The sequence below is a fragment of the Numida meleagris genome, chromosome 5 (genome assembly GCF_002078875.1).
Source record: "Numida meleagris isolate 19003 breed g44 Domestic line chromosome 5, NumMel1.0, whole genome shotgun sequence".
Taxonomy (NCBI): Eukaryota; Metazoa; Chordata; class Aves; order Galliformes; family Numididae; genus Numida; species Numida meleagris.
In genome coordinates, this window is record NC_034413.1 from 57,878,516 (window position 1) to 57,897,011 (window position 18,496).

Sequence of the window (18,496 nt, forward strand, 5' to 3'; positions counted from 1 at the left end):
GCGCTGTCGGCAGTTTTGTCTTTTGTACGTCTTTCGACGTCACCCCAGCTCCCCCGCGCCGCCCCCTCCCTGGCCGCGCCCGTCTCCCCGCTCGGCCCCGCCGCGCCCCGCCCCGCTCCGCACCGCACTTCTCGCCCCGCCTTCCCGCTGCGGTGTCGCGCCGCGCGGCGGAAGTGACGCAACGTCCGGCAGCCGCCGCTCAGCCGGGCGCAGCGGGGCGGCCATGGGCAGGAAGGAGCGGGGTGAGCGGGGCAGGGCGGGGAAGGGGCGTCGGTGCCGGGGCTGCGCCCGCCGCGGGGCGAGGGTCGGCGGGTGCCGCGCGGCTCTCTAACGCCGCGGTGTGCCGTAGACAAGAAGAAGTCTAAGAAGCGGCACTACGAGGAGGACGAGGAGGAGGAGGATGACGCTCCCGGGAAGGAGTCGCAGGAGGCCGTGCCGTCGGCGGCGGGGAAGCAGGTGGAGGACAGCGGCACCAAGCTGGACGAGTACGGCGCCAAGGACTACCGGCTGCAGATGCCGCTGAAGGCCGACAACGCCTCGCGGCCTCTCTGGGTGGTACGTGCGGGCGGCGCGCGGCCTCGGGGCTCGGCGCGTGTAGAGCTCGTGCGGCTGTGAGCCGCGGCGGGGCTGGCGTGCTGCGGTGGAACGGCCGTAGGGCGGGCCGAGCTTTGCCGAGGATTTCCGTAGCGCAAAGAGGGACGTCCGTACACCTGCCCGAAGCTCGGCCGGTAGTGCAGGCGCAGGTAGGCGAGGTGGCCGACCGTAACGCGGCTCGTTAACCTGGGAAGGCTTTATCGGCTCGGACGTGTTTGGGTTTTGTTGCCGCAGAAGGAATGTAGACAAATCCGCGTCTGGTCCCGTTTAGAAGACGACTTTTGTCTCTTCCTGCGGCTGCATCTGAACCTCTTGGAAGTTTGTGTGGTTCCACTTAAAGCTGCTTGTCTTCATTGAAGCGCGTCAACTCCCTGGAGGGAAGAATGGCTGCAGTGTGTTGGATACACACCCTCAATCATGCTGCCTTTATGGGCTTTCTTTTAAAATTGGTTCTTTTTCAATAAAATTACCGTGTCTCTTTTCCTTGTTATTTCATTCTTTAGGCAGATGCGGTTCTTTTGAAATCCAGTGATGCATTACCACCTAAATAGAGGAGTCTCTGTATCGCAGTGGCTGCTTTATAGGAAACTCCTGATTTCCTTCAGCTAACGCCGGCACACCTTCTGCATTTCTGTTTCTGTAGGCTCCTGATGGCCATATTTTCCTGGAAGCCTTTTCTCCAGTTTACAAATATGCACAGGATTTTTTGGTTGCCATTGCTGAGCCTGTGTGCAGACCAACCCACATTCACGAGTACAAGCTGACTGCTTACTCCCTGTACGCCGCCGTCAGCGTCGGCTTGCAGACAAGCGATATCACAGAGTACTTGCAGAAACTGAGCAAGACTGGTGTCCCAGAGGGAATCATTCAGTTCATAAAGGTAAGTCTGTTTTGTTGTATTGCAAATGCGTTTGACATCCTCATCTGCTGCATCTGCTTTACTGCTATTTTTTTAAATATTTTTTTTGTTCATTCAATGTTTTTATCTCTTACTGTATTCTGTCATTCTGTTCCAAGAGAGCAGAGACTTTGTCTTACTTTTTCCCTTTTCCTGTAGTGTGTAGCTCTGTAAATGTTGGCGTGTTCTGAAAATGTCTCTTCAAGCTTGTTCCATAAGCATAACAGCACCGCAAATAAATGAAGACACCGCGTGTTCTTACATGAAACTAAACTGCACCCAAACCTAGAGTCGCTCTTTTGGGTATTCCTAATGACTGCCGTTATCTGTTTGCAGCTGTGTACCGTCAGCTATGGGAAGGTGAAGCTGGTGCTGAAACGCAACAGGTTAGCTGCTTTTTCCATAGTTGGTGTGAAAGAAGCGATCTTCCAAAAACTCCTTGAGAGCAGCCCTGCTGAGAAGGACTTAGGGGTCCTGGCAGATGGAAAATCTAACACGAGCTAGCAGCATGTGTTTGCTGCCTGGAAGGCCAGTGGTATCCAGGGCTGCAGGGGAAAGGGGTGCTCAGAACAGGGGTGGCCAGTAGGGTGAGGAGCGTGATTGTCCTTCTGCTCTGCTTCTGTGAGGCCTCATCTGGAGTATAACGTCCAGGACTGGGGTCCACAGTGCAGGAAGGATGTCAGCTTTTGGACAGGGTCCAGAGGAGGGCCACAGAAAAGGCCAGAGGGCTGGAGCACCTCGCCTGTGAAGATGGGCTGAAGGAGCTGGGCTTGTTCTGTCTGGAGAAGAGCAGGCTGCAGGGAGACCTCATTACGGCCTTCCAATGTTTAAAGGGAGGTTATAAACAGGAGGGAAATCAACATTTTACACAGATAGATAGTGATAGGACAAGGGGGAAAGATTTTAAGCTAAAGGAGGGAAGACTGAATGCGAGAGTACATGGTACTTTTGAAGCGAGGTACCTTTTAAAATTTTTGATGATTGTAATTTGTTTATTTTTTAAATTACCGCCCTCGAAGTGGGATACTTACGAGTGTATCTGGGCTAGCTATAGATTTGAGGATGGACCACTTTTTCTGTAAGTTATTGTGTTAATTAGTTCACAGAGATGGTTTTTTTTGTCCTTTTCTTTTAGGTATTTTGTGGAAAGTACCCATCCTGATGTCATTCAGCAGCTTCTGCAAGACCACATTATTAGAGACTGTCGCCTGAGAAATGCTGAAGGTGAAGAAACAGAGCTCATTACAGAGACATTCACAAGTAAACCAGCGGTATGGTTGGCCTGTTTTCAAATGATGAAATTTACGTTACATGAGCTGTTCAGTAGCTTGGAGTCATTATTTTATGTTTGTTGTGTCAGCAGTTGTCTTCAGCTCTGTCAGCCATGCTCTGCCTTGTTAATTAGCCCCATTTCAATGAGTGTTGGGGGGGGAGCATCCCTACTGAACCTCTTGGTGAAAGTTCCTTTCTGTCTTCTTCAGATTTCCAAGTCCAGTGAAAGCGGCTTTGGTCCATCAACATCACAAGAAGCAGATGTTCAAAACAAGCCGGATGTCCCAGCTGACTTATTTGAGTTTTATGAGCAGATGGACAAAGATGAGGAGGAGGAGGAGGAAACGCAGACAGTATCTTTTGAAGTCAAGCAGGCACGAACACTTTTATCTCTTAGCATTTGTAGCCTTGGGGGGATGTGCCCGGGACTCAATGTAAAGTATAGTGGTTCCTTGTTTAACATAGGAGATCACTGTAAGTCAGTAATGTTTCTTTCCTTTTGCCTTCCAAAATCTCAGGATATTCCTTTTCAGTACAGAGCGAGCAGACTGCATCATGTTCCTTCTCTGCCCACAGAGTGTAGTGGCTCACAAGCCAGAGAGGCTCCAGAAGCTAAGGGAGGTTCTGTTTGTGTGCAGCTTGATGTTGCTTTGTGCAAGACAAATGAGAATTCACGGGGGAGTAAATCTGCTGCTAGTTTCAGAACTTTTTTTCCTCACGATTCCTATTTACAGGAGAAACTCTTGGTGGCTCTGTTTTTCTAGCTTGAGAAGGCAGAGGTTAGAGCGCAGTCCTGACTTGTCCTTCAGAGAGCTTTTGTGAAGCTTGTCTAGTTGCTTCCTGGACTTAGCAATTCTAATAATGATTTTGTGGGGAAAACAGAAGTATTAAACAGTACTTATTAATAACCAAAGTACTTGAGAACTAAAACCAACTTTTGGTGATTAAATCAACCTGTCATGGTGGTGGAATAACTATTGTCAGGGTGTCAAGTTTTTCCCTATAACAGATGTGCAGCTTTGGTAGGTCTTTCCATGTAGCCTGCAGGACCTTTTGTGTGTTATTGAGCTTTTTGTTGTAGGACTTCAGAGTGTAGTTTAGTCACTGCCAGATAAATAACACATCTCAGATTAATGTGTCTTACACTTCCATCTGTCTAAATAGCTCTCTCTAGAAGGGGCTGTTATTTAAAATGTTGGAGCGGGGGGGGTCATCACAAAGTTGTTGAAATGAACTTTAACTCTTGCAGACTTAATGAGCATAAAAGTTAAATGTGACTTCACCTAGTACTGCGTAATCACTAATTGTTAAAAACTGTAATAATTCAGATGTGGAGAATTTAGCATCTGAAGCTTTGTCTCCTCCTCAGGAGATGATTGAAGAACTTCAGAAGCGTTGTATCCATTTGGACTACCCCTTGCTGGCAGAATATGATTTCAGAAATGATTCTGTGAATCCTGATATTAATATAGATCTGAAACCTACAGCTGTCCTCAGACCCTATCAAGAGAAAAGCCTGAGGAAGATGTTTGGAAATGGGCGAGCCAGATCTGGTGTTATTGTCTTGCCATGTGGTAAATTACTGAGTTGATTTTTTTTAAGGGTTTTGTTCTTAGAGATTTTGTTCTTTATTTGCCTGCAATGAAGTAACTTTCAAATCTGACAGCTGCTTAGTCTTCACACAGTAATAGGGACTGGTATGGGTACAAGTATGCCAAGTCCTGATGGCTTTTAGCAAGTGGGTGATGAGACAGTGGTGAGGGAGAGCCTGATTAGTAGAGCTGTCAGGTGTTTTGTTTCACTAGTGTCTGAAGAGCTCATTTGTGGCTGTGATAGATTACCATTAACATTTTCTCTGTGCCCTCTAAGTCAGCTGTGCTGATCTTCCAGTGAAATGTGGAACTGCTGGCACTGGAGTAATTTCATCCTTGGGTGAGAACAGAGAGGTAGGGGAACTGGGAATACAAATAATGGCATGAAGAGGGGTGCAAGCAAGAAGATTCAGACCACCCATGGGAGGCAGTTAAGGAGGGAGATAATGGGAGACTGCATATGGCAGTGCAGGAGATATGACAAGGGCCAGAAGGAGTGCATAAGGGATGTTGGAGGAAATGTGAAGCAGGAATGGAAAGACATAAGGACTTGCTATGTGGTGTAATGTACATAGCTTGCAGGGGCAGTATGAGAGGTGTCCTCTAGTAGAAGCTGTCTGTAGCCAGCTGGAATTTATCCTGCTTTTGAGATGAAGAAAGCAATATGATTGCTTCTAACTGGCAAAAGCAATGTTTGAAATTATTTTCTTAAGAAAGCAGCATGTAGTAGGCAATCCAACTGTTTTCATAGAAGTAGACAGTCCATTTCTTTAAGACTATTACAAGTAAAGAGACAGCGAAGACTTTGCCCTTATGTGATTTCATATCCTCTTGCACATCTCCTATTGTCCTTCACTCTTTTTCCATCTATTCCAGTGATATTTGTGAGATAAATAATGAGTATCACTCCTTCCACAGGTGCTGGCAAGTCCCTAGTTGGAGTGACAGCTGCATGTACTGTCCGCAAGAGGTGTCTGGTCCTTGGTAATTCTGCAGTGTCTGTAGAACAGTGGAAGGCGCAGTTCAAGATGTGGTCCACTATCGATGACAGTCAGATCTGTCGGTTCACCTCTGATGCCAAAGACAAGCCCATTGATTGTTCTATTGCTATCAGCACGTATTCCATGTTGGGACACACGACTAAAAGATCCTGGGAAGCAGAGAGAGTAATGGAGTGGCTTAAAAGTCGAGAGTGGGGCCTTATGATACTTGATGAAGTACATACTATCCCTGGTAAGGAAACGGTGTGCAGACCCTCATGCTGTATGTACTGGTAATGTTACTTTGCTCTATAAAAGCTTGTTCATGATTAATCCAGTTGGTAAACCCATGGCATAGGGTTTTGAGACAAGTAAACTGCCATCTTCTATTCCCCCCCCCCCCCAGTGTTACAGAGTTTAACTGACCTTTGATTTTTTTGTTTGTTTTTTGAAACCCTTCTAAAGTTACGTTGTTCTCTACAACTGTAGTACAAAATACAGGTGGCCTTCTCCTTTTGTGAAACTGCTCGAGGATACCCAAATTAAATTTGTATAATTTTGCTGTAGAGAAATTTGTTATGTGGATGTTAGTGTTCTCTGTGGGAACAGGACGTCTGCTGTCTTTGTTTTTGAGACGTAATTGCACTGTAGGCTTAGGTTTTACTGTCTGTTCCATAAAATTCAAGTAACTTCAGTAATAACTGTCCAGAAGTGGCTGTTTTAGTTGAAAACACCACGTAATTGGAATCTATACTATTGGAAAGCAATAATGTGGTATTAAAGCGTCTGTGGAGTTACCCTGGCAAAATGTACCACCCAGGATTCTGTCAGCTGTTCTATGTTGCTGTCATGTTTTGGTTTGGTCTCTCCTAAAATTATAGATTTCAGAGGTAGGCTTTGATTAACTGCCATTTTAACAAAGCAGCGTGTTGCTGACACAGTTCTTTCGCTTTTCTTCATTTCATAGAATTAAGGTGTAGATTCTCCTGTGTCTACAGACTACAATGACAAAATTTGTAGCAGTACTAAAGATAACTAATTCTGCCTTATATTAATCCTGAATGTGGCAAAGTCGGCCAGGAGTACTTGTGTTGTAGATCTTTTTATGAAATACCACATGGCTAAGATAAGTCATTTAACCTCTCTCTATTACTTTTCTTTTTGGGAAACAGGAAGTAATAGAAATGCAGAAGGTTTATAGGGTGCAAACTAAAGTTAACATCAGTGTGAACTTTTGCTGTGACACAGAATGCTGTTAGAAGTGTATGTAAAATGGAGTGATAATTCCTATCACCGTGTAGGAGTTTATGATTTATTTGTTTTTTTTAATATGTAAAATTGCAGTACTTGTATTCTAAATCCATTCAGGAAAGCAAACAGAAAGTTTGTCTTATGTTTCTTAGCAAAAATGTTCAGACGTGTGCTCACTATTGTACAAGCTCATTGTAAACTGGGACTGACTGCTACCCTGGTCAGAGAAGATGATAAAATTGTTGATCTGAACTTCCTGATCGGACCAAAGCTCTATGAGGCCAACTGGATGGAGCTGCAGAACAGTGGCTACATTGCTAAAGTCCAATGTGCTGAGGTGATGTTCTGCTTTTCAGTACTACTAGTGTATATTTATATGTGGTGTTTTTTTGTTTTGTTTTGTTTTTTTTTAGGAAGGACTGTAAGTATTTAACCATGTGAGCAGGAGGGGTACCCTTATGGCTTTTCACTTAGTAGCTTGGGAAGGGCTGTCACTAGTCAGTACAAACATGTTGCAATCCAGTAGTGTGACTTCAGCATTGTTTTCTCTTGGGGGAAAAAAAAAAAAAAGAACAAAAAAAAAACAGCAGCTGTAGTGTTGTAGACCTACTTTGATGCAACTGGCATTCACATTGATTTGATTTTGTATTTTAAGCTCAGTTCTGTATGATAGTTTTGGTCAAATGGTATACTTGAAGCTGCTTTTGAGACTTCAGCTGGTAGTCTGTAGTCTTTTTGAGGAAAATTCTTTTAACTATTAAAACAAAGAAGAATAGTAGAAAGCTTAAGAATTGAGAAGACACCTGCTTATTTCAAACTGTAAGGCCTCAGGATGAAAATGGAAAACATGGAACTAGATCTTGCTTTTTCCAGTGTGACTTCTCTTCTTTCCAGCAAATGGATGAGATGAAAATCTAATGTCAGATAAGTGGAAACATTTCTCCCAGGCACACTAGAATGCTGGAAGCAACCTTTCTGGGTCAAACTAAAAGTCTAGCCTAATCCATTGAGTTTTTAAGAGCACAGAGCAAATTGAGCTGTTAAATAAACTCATGCAAATTGTCACAGATGTGAACAGGTTTTTTTGTTAACTTCCATAGCTGAGCAGTAATTATGAAAGAGGCCGTTTTTCTTGTATTATTTATTAAATTTGTACTTGTGATGGATATGGTAGAAGAAGCCACATACAGTAGATTGTTGTCTAAATTACATACGCTATGCGTGTTGTCCTGATATGCTGTAGTGTCATTGCATTTGCATAAACTTAAACTTCACGATTTCTTCTATTTTCAGTCTCTACTGTAAAGAAGAAATATCACAGTGACTAGATCTGTACAGTACTGTGATATATATATCAGTTCATGCACAATGTATGATATTGTGCAGATAAAGCCATTGAAAACTTCTAATCAGTTCTGTTTTGAAAGATGTAAACTCGATATATATTAAAGTTTATTCCATAGTGGATGTATGAGGAAAGGATTGGTAAATGTGTTCTATAATGAGGACTAAATATATTTAGGTTTTCAGAACATGGATGAAAATGAATTTTTAGGGCAAAGGCGTTGACTACAGTGACAGAAATACTGCAGACAGTTAATTCCTTTCATTCTTCTTACATGAAATGTAGTAGCATTCAGTGAAACTACCAGATTTTAAACAAAAATTTTCCGGTTCTGTTCCAATCCCACTGCCTGTTTCTGTCATGGGTGTCAGTGCCCCAGCATTTTGGAGGGTCACGATATTAATGAGGTAAAAAGAGTTTGCGGTTCTAGAGACTAGACCAATCAGTACCTCATTTTAAAACAGAAATTAACTGTAGTAGGATTTGTGGCCCCTGCTGTATAGAAAGCTGTAATGCGTTATTATCCCCTAATATCTTTTAAATTCCCACTGGAATTAAATAGGTAACTGAGATTTACTTTGTGTATATTCTCAAATTCTAGGTTTGGTGCCCAATGTCACCTGAATTTTATAGAGAATACGTAGCAATCAAAACAAAGAAACGGATACTGCTGTACACCATGAACCCAAATAAGTTCAGAGCTTGCCAGTTCCTGATTAAATTCCATGAGCGACGGAATGATAAAATCATTGTTTTTGCTGACAATGTATTTGCACTGAAGGAATATGCAATCAGACTTGGGAAGTAAGTGTTCAGAACCAATGATGATGCTGTCGCTTTCCTCTTTCCTGGAAAATTGACTTGTAATCTTACAGATTTCAGTAACCTCTAGACATTTGTTGTAATACTTTAACTATGATTCTCATAGAAAAGGAGTTCAGGAAATTACTCTTTGGATGGATTTTATAGGCATTGAAATGTTAATTCTGTTGTAGAACTGTTTGAAAAGAATCTCCGTTTGGCACTTGGCTCAGAGGAGTTTTCATCCAAGTTTTCTATGAATGACTTAGTATTTCTCCATTCTTTTTATTATTATTATTATTATTACTATTAGGAGCCACTTGGCACAATTAGGGAGTTTTTAAAAATCTTTCCAGAACTATTTCTATAATGGACTGTAGCTTCTTCTATCTCTCTGACAGGAACGTTTTCAAATGTACGCTCAGGATCTTGCAAGATCAGCTACCCTAAATGTCTATAAAATTATTGCAAATAGAGTTTACTGAGAGGTTAACCTCAATGTGTTTGAATGGCTTGGGAAGGGATGAGCAGGGAGAACATTTGCAAGGATCAGGCATTCAGTAATTCCTTGGGGAAAATAAGCATAGAAGCTGGCCTCATGCTTTCTGTGACAAGCCCAAATAATGTGTTGATTACTGGAAACTGTGGGGCATTTTGACTGTATGATTTTGTGTCTAGGAATTTCGGCAGTGCTCAGCAAAACTGCAAACAAATCTTTTTACACTTTCCAAAATTAATGATCAGTTTTCACTATAGTTTAATGGCCATGTTGTTTCAGCTTGATGTGGCATCAAATAGCAGAGCTAGTAGTTTTGGATGAGTTCCAGCACCCGTGGTCTCTTTCATCATTTTTTAAATCTGTCTGGACAGAGATTAGCTGTAATGATGCCTCTGGAATGTTGCTAGCAGTGTGCAGTGCACTGCAAAACAAGAGCCTTTAACAAAGACACATGCCTAGAAGGGTTGGTTGCAAAGTAGCCTAACGGTTTATAAGTGTGGAAGGTGCTGTAGCAGTGCAGCAGAACTAGTTGAAGAAATATTAGGTGCTTGCTTTTCACATTCTTGACTCAGTTCTCCTTCCCACATGATGTGTTTGGATCTCCCGTTTATACAGCTGTAAGAGCTAGAGACAAAAAGGGGTTGCAGTGCTAGGTGAAGGAGAACGTTTTAACCGGAGAGTTCTCTAATCATAGTTTGTCATGGGCATGCTCAAGTTGGCTTTGGGCATAAACAGAGAGCTGCTAGTTTGGGTTTGGCAGGAATTATGGGTCTGTGTAGGAGAGCGCAGTCCAGTGGGTGCTGCAGTAGCCCAGGCTATGTCTGCCTGGCTGTGCTGGCTCAGCAGGTCGGTTCCACTGCCTGGTTCAAGCATGTGTTGCAGGTGGGATCCCCAGTGGAGGGAGATTGGCACTGCCTGGTGGCTGCTGCTGCACCAGCTCCTCCTCTACCTCTACCTGTTCCCTTGATACTAGCAGGGAAAGAACATGCATGTGACAGGAATTATTTTGACTATAACTTTTAGGGCCTCAGAACTCAGATTTGTAAAGCCAGCTTTTACTCTGTCTTAAGTCTGTCATCTAGAGTCATATAGCTCATGCTGTTTTTTTTTCATTGGTGCTATTAATATATTTAAATCACTATGTAACGATCTCCTTGCCATGATATCCTAGTACCTCTTAATAAATAACTGAGAAATCTTGAATTGGTTTAATTTGCTGGTGTTCTGTTTTTTTTTTTTTAGACCATATATATATGGTCCTACTGCACAAGGAGAAAGAATGCAAATTCTACAAAACTTCAAGCACAACCCAAAAATCAACACTATTTTCATTTCAAAGGTAGGTGAGGATGTAGCGTGTTATTGTACCCATCTTCAGAGTGAACCTTACATAAGAACAAGTTATATATGCACACTGTGCATTTGACATCTTAGTATTGCAGCTAATAATGGTGTACTTCTTACAAAGTCATTGATACATGGAAATAAGATGCTGCTCAGAGACTGCTTCTCTGTTGTAGGTGGGTGACACATCCTTTGATCTACCTGAAGCCAATGTTCTGATTCAGATTTCGTCCCATGGTGGGTCTCGAAGACAGGAGGCTCAAAGACTGGGGCGAGTACTGAGAGCCAAAAAAGGTAGGTGAGGTAGTTCTTAGGCTCTGCTCTTTGGAATACAGTACGGCATTCAGATAATGACTCAATTATTTAGAATACTGAAATGTAGACAATAAACTGCAACATCATGAATAAGCAGGTAGGTTGAGATCACGTGTGAGGGAAATGTTTTTTCTTTTTTGTAATAATACAGATGCTATTCTGTCTTCCGTTTGTAGCATCTCTTATTTCTTCTCTCCATTTTTTTTTTAGCCAGAAATGTATTCTTTCTTGAACGCTTTCTTGCATTTTGTTTGCCCTTCTGTTACAGTGATTTACTATTGCCAAAACAGCATTGTTTCTCCCTTTTTCTTCTAAGAATTTACGATCAGTTGTGTCAGATCTGCATAGTATCAGTAGAAGCATTCAATGTTCCTGGAGCCAAAACGCCCAGTGGATTTTATTTTTTTCTCCAAACTTGTGAATTTGTATGTACTATGTTACAATAAAGCCAGCATTGTTTCTATTAGGTATTTCTCTCCTCTAATGTTTGTTTTAGTGTTTTAGTAAGTTGATTTACAAACACTTCAGGTGGAAGTTGTAGCACAAACAGGAGGAGGAATCCTGCCTATCCGTAGCAAAGTGTGCATGGAATGCTGTAGACTGACAAAATTATGTTTTCATTATCAGGTTGAATAGTTTATCAGGTTTTTGCTGTTCCTCCCCTCATCCTCCAGTATATTTCTAGACGATAAGGAAATTGTAAAGTGAAAATCTATTTGTCACTGTGGCCTGGGGTATCTATGGAGTTACAGTGTCACTGCAGTTACAGTGACAGTGAGCTTTGCTTTTTATGGTACATTCTGGGGTCAGAGTGTGGAGATCACCTACAAAAACTGTCCAATTGTATTGACATTTTTGTTTCTGTGATGGATAAGTATGTGAGTAGGAATTAAACTTATTGTGGAGTCAGGATTTTAGGAATTGTTTCTTTGGTTATTTGAAATCTGACTGATCACTCCTGTCTGTGTCTTAGTTTGAAAAATGTATATGAGTGGTATTGGGATGCTTCTGTCACTTTTTTTTTTTTACGTTTGTTTGTCTTGAACTAAGGTGAATTGTTTCTTAGGCAGAATTTGCTGTTTGACTTGATTAACTGAATATTTCCTAATGCACTGACTTAAGTCTGTTCTATTAACTGATAAACAGGAGATGTTTAATCTGCTCTAATCCTATTTATATCTTGTTGAGACAAATTATACAGTAGCTCAAGGTGAAAATGGTTCTACTTCAAGCGTTCTCTTGTGTTAAGGTAGTAAGAAGCTTAAAGTTGGTTTATGTCACAGCCTGTTGGCACTTACTTTAGATAGAATATGTACTCACTAGGAAGCTGTCATATTTCAGAGGAAATTTTTGGTAACTGTCCGGTGGAGAATAAAATTGCAGTGCTTCAGTTCTGTGTTTGGCTGTTGGGAAAATGACTGTTGTAAGCAGAGTTTGGGATTTGTCTTTTTCCACCTGTTTTCATGTGATGGGAAGTCTGTCTTTACTGTCCTCATATGAACTTGCTGCTGTTATCTGTAATTTTCTTCCTACAAGAGCACACTCTACGGTGCTGCCTTAGTGTAGTTCAGCAAAGGCCATTTTAAACAGCCAAGCTTATTTTCTGTGCAGTTTGTACTTCTTGTGGGTGAAGCTTTGTTTGAAAGTGCATACAAAACCTCTGTTAGTGAATGAATATTCTTAGTGATAACTTTGGTTTTGCAAAACAACCCAGTACTCTTTGAGAGTAGATAAAATAACTATGAGTTTGGTAGGCTTTTTTTGTTTATTTGGTGTGGTTTGTTTATGTCTTTTGTTTTGTTTTTTTTAAAAATGCACAGGATGGTTTATTCCCTTATTCTCCTTTTAATACAAAAAGCTTGCTAACTTTGGTTTACATCAATAAAAGTTTCCCATTGTAATTTCTGTTTAACTTTTTTTGACATCTATTACAATCTTTGTTCTTGACTTCCTACCACTTATTTGCAAATCATTATGTAAGTAATTTTTTTCTTTTACTTTGTTTTGCATGGTTAAGTAGCAGGTTCTTCTCAGGGTACCAGCATAACTGTGTTAGTCTAAATTTTCTTATCTGCTTCCCTTTAACCTGTGCTCATGTTTTTACGAACAAGAGTGGGTATTTCAGTGCGGTGTGCTTTGTCACTCAGTTTATGTAAGGTCTGGATTGTATTTAAAATAATAGCTTGTATTTAAAATAAACTTTACAAATCTATTTTGTGGAGAGAATTCTTATTTGAACACCTGTTTTTACGTTTTAGTCCTTTTTTCTTCTTGGTTGTAGTGATCCAAATGGAACTAATCATTTGGTGGCTTTGTCTCCTAGGCATGGTTGCAGAGGAATACAATGCCTTTTTTTATTCTCTTGTATCCCAAGACACTCAGGAAATGGCATATTCAACAAAGCGACAACGGTTTCTCGTAGATCAAGGCTACAGCTTCAAGGTAACTCGTCCCTTCCAATTATTAATTGTGGCCTGTGAATATCCCTTTAATTCTTTCATTTTATGGCTAGGTCAAATACTTGAGAATTATGGTTGTGAAATGTATTAATGAAGGTTTTGCTTGCAGGCAAAAATTGTTCCAGCATTATTCTGTCAACTGTGTTACTGTGAGGGTAGATACAAGTAGTTTAATACAGCTTTTTGGAAGGTAAGTATTCTATAAGGGCAGATCTGGAAGTAATGCCTCCTATTTTATTGGGTTGATCCACAAAGTCAGATGTGGATGTCGGTGGTATGGCAGCAGAGGTTGAAGCTTCCCACCTATATTCCATAACATGTTGTTGCTGTGCGACAGATGGCAGCAGAGGAGCAGTCTGACAAAATGGCATCTGACATGGAAGCGCATATGAAGCAAAGGTGTGGAATGGAATTCCTCCATGCAGAAAAAATGGCAACCACTGACATTCATTGACACTTTCTGAACACTTATGGAGACTAAACAGTGAATGTTAGCAAAGTGAGGTGGTGGGTGGTGCGTTTCAGCAGTGGTGACAGCAACACGAAAGACAAACGATGTTCCAGATGGTCATGCACAGCAGTCGCACCATTAATTGCTCAGGGTGAAAGTGCAAGCAGCCTCTACTGCATTGCACTTGACCCTAGCTGTTGAAAATCTTTTGCTGGTGAGCCATACGTGCATTCTGGGACATCTCTGTGGGTAAAACCTTCTATGAACTGCAGCTACTCTGAAGTAAACTGCTCTGTTATTAGTGGCCCCATTAAAGAGGAGGCCCTTGCATCAAAAAGACACGTCATAGGCTTTAGATGTAAAAGCCTTGTTTTGCTTTGTAGTGAATTTATCTTGACAAAATTGTAGATCGATCAGCTGCAGCTAATTACAACAAATGCGGCTATGCGGCTATAGCCAAGAAGATTAGAGAAATCCCTCTGCTTATATTTGAATATAAGTCTTGGATTTTAGAACTAAGTAAGAGGTTAATACAGAGGGGTTTTATTTTGCAAGGAAGACCTAGTCCTAGGAGTTTGGACTTAATACGGGAATAAAAGTAGTGCAAATGGCAGCTGAGTCTAGAGCAAAATTTTAGCTGACCAGTACTGGAATGTTCTTTATTTGAAGATTAGTAACAAAATGTTGGAATATCTGTGTTTTTTCTGCTTGCTGAACTTTAAGCTTTAGTCATAGCTGACATCAAACAATAATAGGGTTGGAAGAAACTTGAGGAAGCCATCTATTGTTTCTTCATTACAAGCCAGAATCAACTGTGTCTATCATTCCCAGCAGATGTTTGCGTTTGTGACTCTACTTCATCTTCAGGCAATTATTTCAGTGCTGATATCTTTTCCTTTAGAATTTTTATTCCTGATGCTTAACATTACTAAAAATTTGGTACTCTCTTAAAAAGGTAACAGTTTGCATTTTTCTTCTAGGACTTTCTTCTTTTCGTCTATCAATAGCTCATTTCTCTGCCTTTCAGCAAAAAGAGAATTAGAATAATTGTTTGCTAAATCACACATTTTGTCTTTGCTTCTTTTATACAGCCTTGTCATCACTATTTGCTGCTTGGAGTCTTAATTATTTAGGAGTTGTTTGGTTAGCTAACCAAAGTTTAGTTACCCTATTGTGTTGGTTTTTTGGGGTTGAATGCAGGATATATTGAATTTTAAATCAACAGCAGAAGAACTTATTGTTTCAAAGAATCTGATTACTTTAAACTTGGCATTTGTTCAGCAGCTTAAAAAAATTGTAATGCAGTGGAAATTCTTTCTGTTTTATGAAATACACTAGCACTGCTTTGCACCAGCTGTAAACACGCTAATGCAGTTCTTCTCGTGGCTCCATTTTGCTTTTGAGGTGATCATAGCACAAGTACTTCATGATTCCTCTTGTTGTTTATGGTGTTCATTTGTCCGTATAATAGGACAGGTTGCTTCCCTGAATAGATTCTTAAAATGACACTTTTCTCAGAGTGATGCATTTTTTTTTAATTTGGAAGTTGCCATTGACAACAGTGACACTGCTGATATTCTGTTGCAGGTTGTTGTGCTGTCTCTCAACAACTAATTGTGAATGTTCCTAAATGTTTATGTTAAAATTCTTGGTGTCTGGAAAGCTAATTGATTATTTTTATGAAATACAAATACTTTATATTGCATGAATATACTTTATACTAAAGTAGTAGTTTTTAAACTGGACAAAACCTGAAGCTACAGCATGAAGTCAGCCTTCCAGTAAGGTTTCTGGTCAAGCTGGCATGGAATGACAGTGTTTGGCGTGCGTTCTTTGTCTAGAGCTACTGCATTTCCAGCCAAAATATAACAGGAGATTGTGGGGTGGGGGGTACACTTGCACACCCACCATAACTAATAACAGTTCAAGAACCCCTGCCTTGTACTGTGCTCTATTTCTTAGGTAATAACAAAGCTTGCAGGCATGGAAGAAGAAGAACTTTCATTTTCATCCAAAGAAGAACAGCAGCAACTTCTCCAGAAAGTCCTGCAAGCATCTGACCTAGATGCTGAGGAGGAGGTAGTTGCTGGAGAATATGGTTCAAAGTCAGTTCAGGTAATGAAAAATACTTTGAAAGGGATGACCACAAATGCAGTAGGATAGGACCATTCCATTTTAATTCTGAATGTGATGCCACCACTGATGCCTTAGTGTCTTTTTAAAATACTGGAAAACTTTTTTTTTTAAGCTGCATTAGCACTTGGCTAATTAATTCACTGATTTCCTCATGCCCAGAGGGCAGAAACTAAAGAGCTGCTTTACATAAGAGTGAGTGGTAGGCAGGTACTTTCTTAGTATAAATTCTTCTTTAAGGAAAATAAAAACCAACTTTGAAGGCTTTTTGGTCTCAAGGTCTGTAGATGAGAGCTGATCTGTCTAATCACACACTCTAAGCACGTGTTTTTTCTGTCCATACTTACAGATGTCACGTCGTACAGGCACAATGAGCTCTATGTCAGGAGCAGATGATACAGTTTATATGGAATATCAGTCATCTCGGAGTAAGGCATCTTCAAATAAACACATCCATCCACTATTTAAGCGCTTCCGGAAATGATGTCCTTCATGTGTGCATCTTATAAAAACTGTGCATCCATGTACCTCTTTCCATAACTAAAAATATGGATTTGATATTTCTGGCAGGTCCTCTAAAAGACATCTTTGTACGCATCTGTATAGCCACATATTTGCTTAGCAACATTTATGTGCTTGTGATTGAATGTGGAAGAAGACATGGAACTAAATCTCATCACGGAGATGTATATTATCCAGTGACTGGATCCTGGTTATACCTGTCTGGTTTTCAGCATGATGAACAGATTTTATTTTTATTGGCTGAAGACACTTTTTCCGATGAATTCTGAAAAGGTTTTGTATATGAAGTTTGTACTGATGTTAGAAATATTATTTATCTGATTACCATCTACTTAGCAAAATGTTGATGTTTAAGTTGCTTAAACAAAAGTTATTGAGTTCTGAGAGGAGCACCTTACATAATGTTTTTAAACTGAGACCTAGTTTATAATCATGACTTAACTTGTTTTAAAATCCTAACAAACTGGTTGAAATATTTTGAAGCTCTAAGACGAAGAAGGGCTCTGTCTCCAAAGTAAACTAGGGGAAAGCATTAGTAAGGACAAATAAACTCTGTGCTCCATTTTCCTTATTTTTCTTGCTACTGTTGAGAAGTTTCTGAAATAAAAGCTATTTCCCTTGTTATTTATGTTCTGTTTGTTAGTTATGTAATAAAACCATAACTGCTAAACAGTGCAGTGTCACAATAGAAGTTATTGTTGGATCAAAGAATGTTTTGACTTGCCAGAAAGAGACTTGGAAGCAGATGCATAAAGGAAAGATGCCTGTGTTTAAGGCTTTTTTCTTAATGAAGTAAATACAGTTGCTTTCTAGAAAACCTGTGAAGAGGTAAGGAGAAGCCTGTGATAAAGAGCACTCTTAAAAAAAACTTCCATTTAATATTGTAGCAGTTAGTTATACTACTTGTACTGTGGATATTTTTTCTTCTTTATCTTTCTGAGAGTTTATAGAGTTCTAGGAACAACCTATCAAATAGCATTGATCTTCATGTGTTGTTTCAGAATGGATTAGTATAACTCTTTGCTGTACTCGAAGGAGTATGTATGTTGAAGTTATCCAAGTTACATGACAAATGTGTTTCAGAAACAAATTGGTTCTTTTTAGTATGAATTCACAAATGGAAAATATTTCTTGCAATAGTGGAAGCTTAGCTCAGAACACACAGCACTTATTTTCAGTTTCTATATCAGATTATTTTGAAAATGAAACTGATCTGATTCAGTTGAAGCTTTTGTTCTGTCCTCTGAGACGTACTATGTAATGCCTGATTCTTTCTCTTCCTCATTCCAGGTTTTTTGCCTCACAAGTTGGGACTATTCACAATAGCACCTGAGTGGTTTATCTGCCAAAAGATTAACGGACAATGTTGTGGTGCTGATTTCCACCCCCAGTTTTAAAGCATTATTTCCTTCTAATAGTTCAGACAGGCTCTTGTAGCAACAGTTAATGGAAAGATAATTTAACATAACGGGAGGAGTCTGGCAGTGGGACAGATGAGAAAGTGAGCCAGTAGCCCTTTGCATAATTATCTGTACCACACTTTATGAATAACTTTGGAACTATTCTCCTTTTGTCATAAACTTGGTTGGGGGGAGGGAAGGGGGGGAAAAAAAACTGCTACATTTGGAAATGGCTTAATAGCAGTACTCATTTTTTGTAACTGTAGCATTAGTAGTACTTGAAGTTAGAACAGTGCTGTAGTTTTCGTGCTGCAAATCTTGGCTATGCTGTCCAGTGATCTTACTCTAAATAATGGGTCTCTGTGGGATGCAGTACTTCCAGCATTAAGAAAAATAATTGTAAGAATCCATGTTCCAGTAATAGTGTATTGGTGTTCACAGTTTAGATTCAATCATTTGATACAATTACTGCAGTAGTTACTCCATACAGATGATTGTGGCTGCAAGTGGCAGACAGATGTGCAGTTGCTCAGTACAAGACAGTCGTTGTCCTGCATCTACACTGTAATACACCTACTCAGTTCTGCCCTCCAGACAGTAATCTGTTGCTGAGAAAAACTACTTGTTCCTCACTACCTGC

The 18,496-nt window shown here is 40.4% G+C and overlaps 1 protein-coding gene across 1 annotated transcript; it reads left to right on the forward strand.

The window, feature by feature from the left end:
• On the forward strand, positions 130-17,128 carry ERCC3 (ERCC excision repair 3, TFIIH core complex helicase subunit). The gene is made up of 15 exons (XM_021399093.1): positions 130-242; positions 350-555; positions 1,238-1,474; positions 1,829-1,878; positions 2,628-2,763; positions 2,974-3,138; positions 4,134-4,338; positions 5,275-5,589; positions 6,740-6,924; positions 8,534-8,736; positions 10,475-10,571; positions 10,753-10,870; positions 13,215-13,333; positions 15,764-15,916; positions 16,284-17,128. Exons 1-15 carry the CDS (start codon positions 224-226, stop codon positions 16,416-16,418), a joined length of 2,343 nt encoding a protein of 780 aa, XP_021254768.1. The 5' UTR covers positions 130-223; the 3' UTR covers positions 16,419-17,128.

What these genes read in the sequence shown, in the direction of transcription:
- ERCC3 (XM_021399093.1), top strand. An exon ending in TGAAGTACATACTATCCCTG is followed by an intron (nt 5,590 to 6,739) that starts GTAAGGAAACGG and finishes TATGTTTCTTAG; the next exon opens with CAAAAATGTTCAGACGTGTG. An exon ending in ATGGTTCAAAGTCAGTTCAG is followed by an intron (nt 15,917 to 16,283) that starts GTAATGAAAAAT and finishes CCATACTTACAG; the next exon opens with ATGTCACGTCGTACAGGCAC.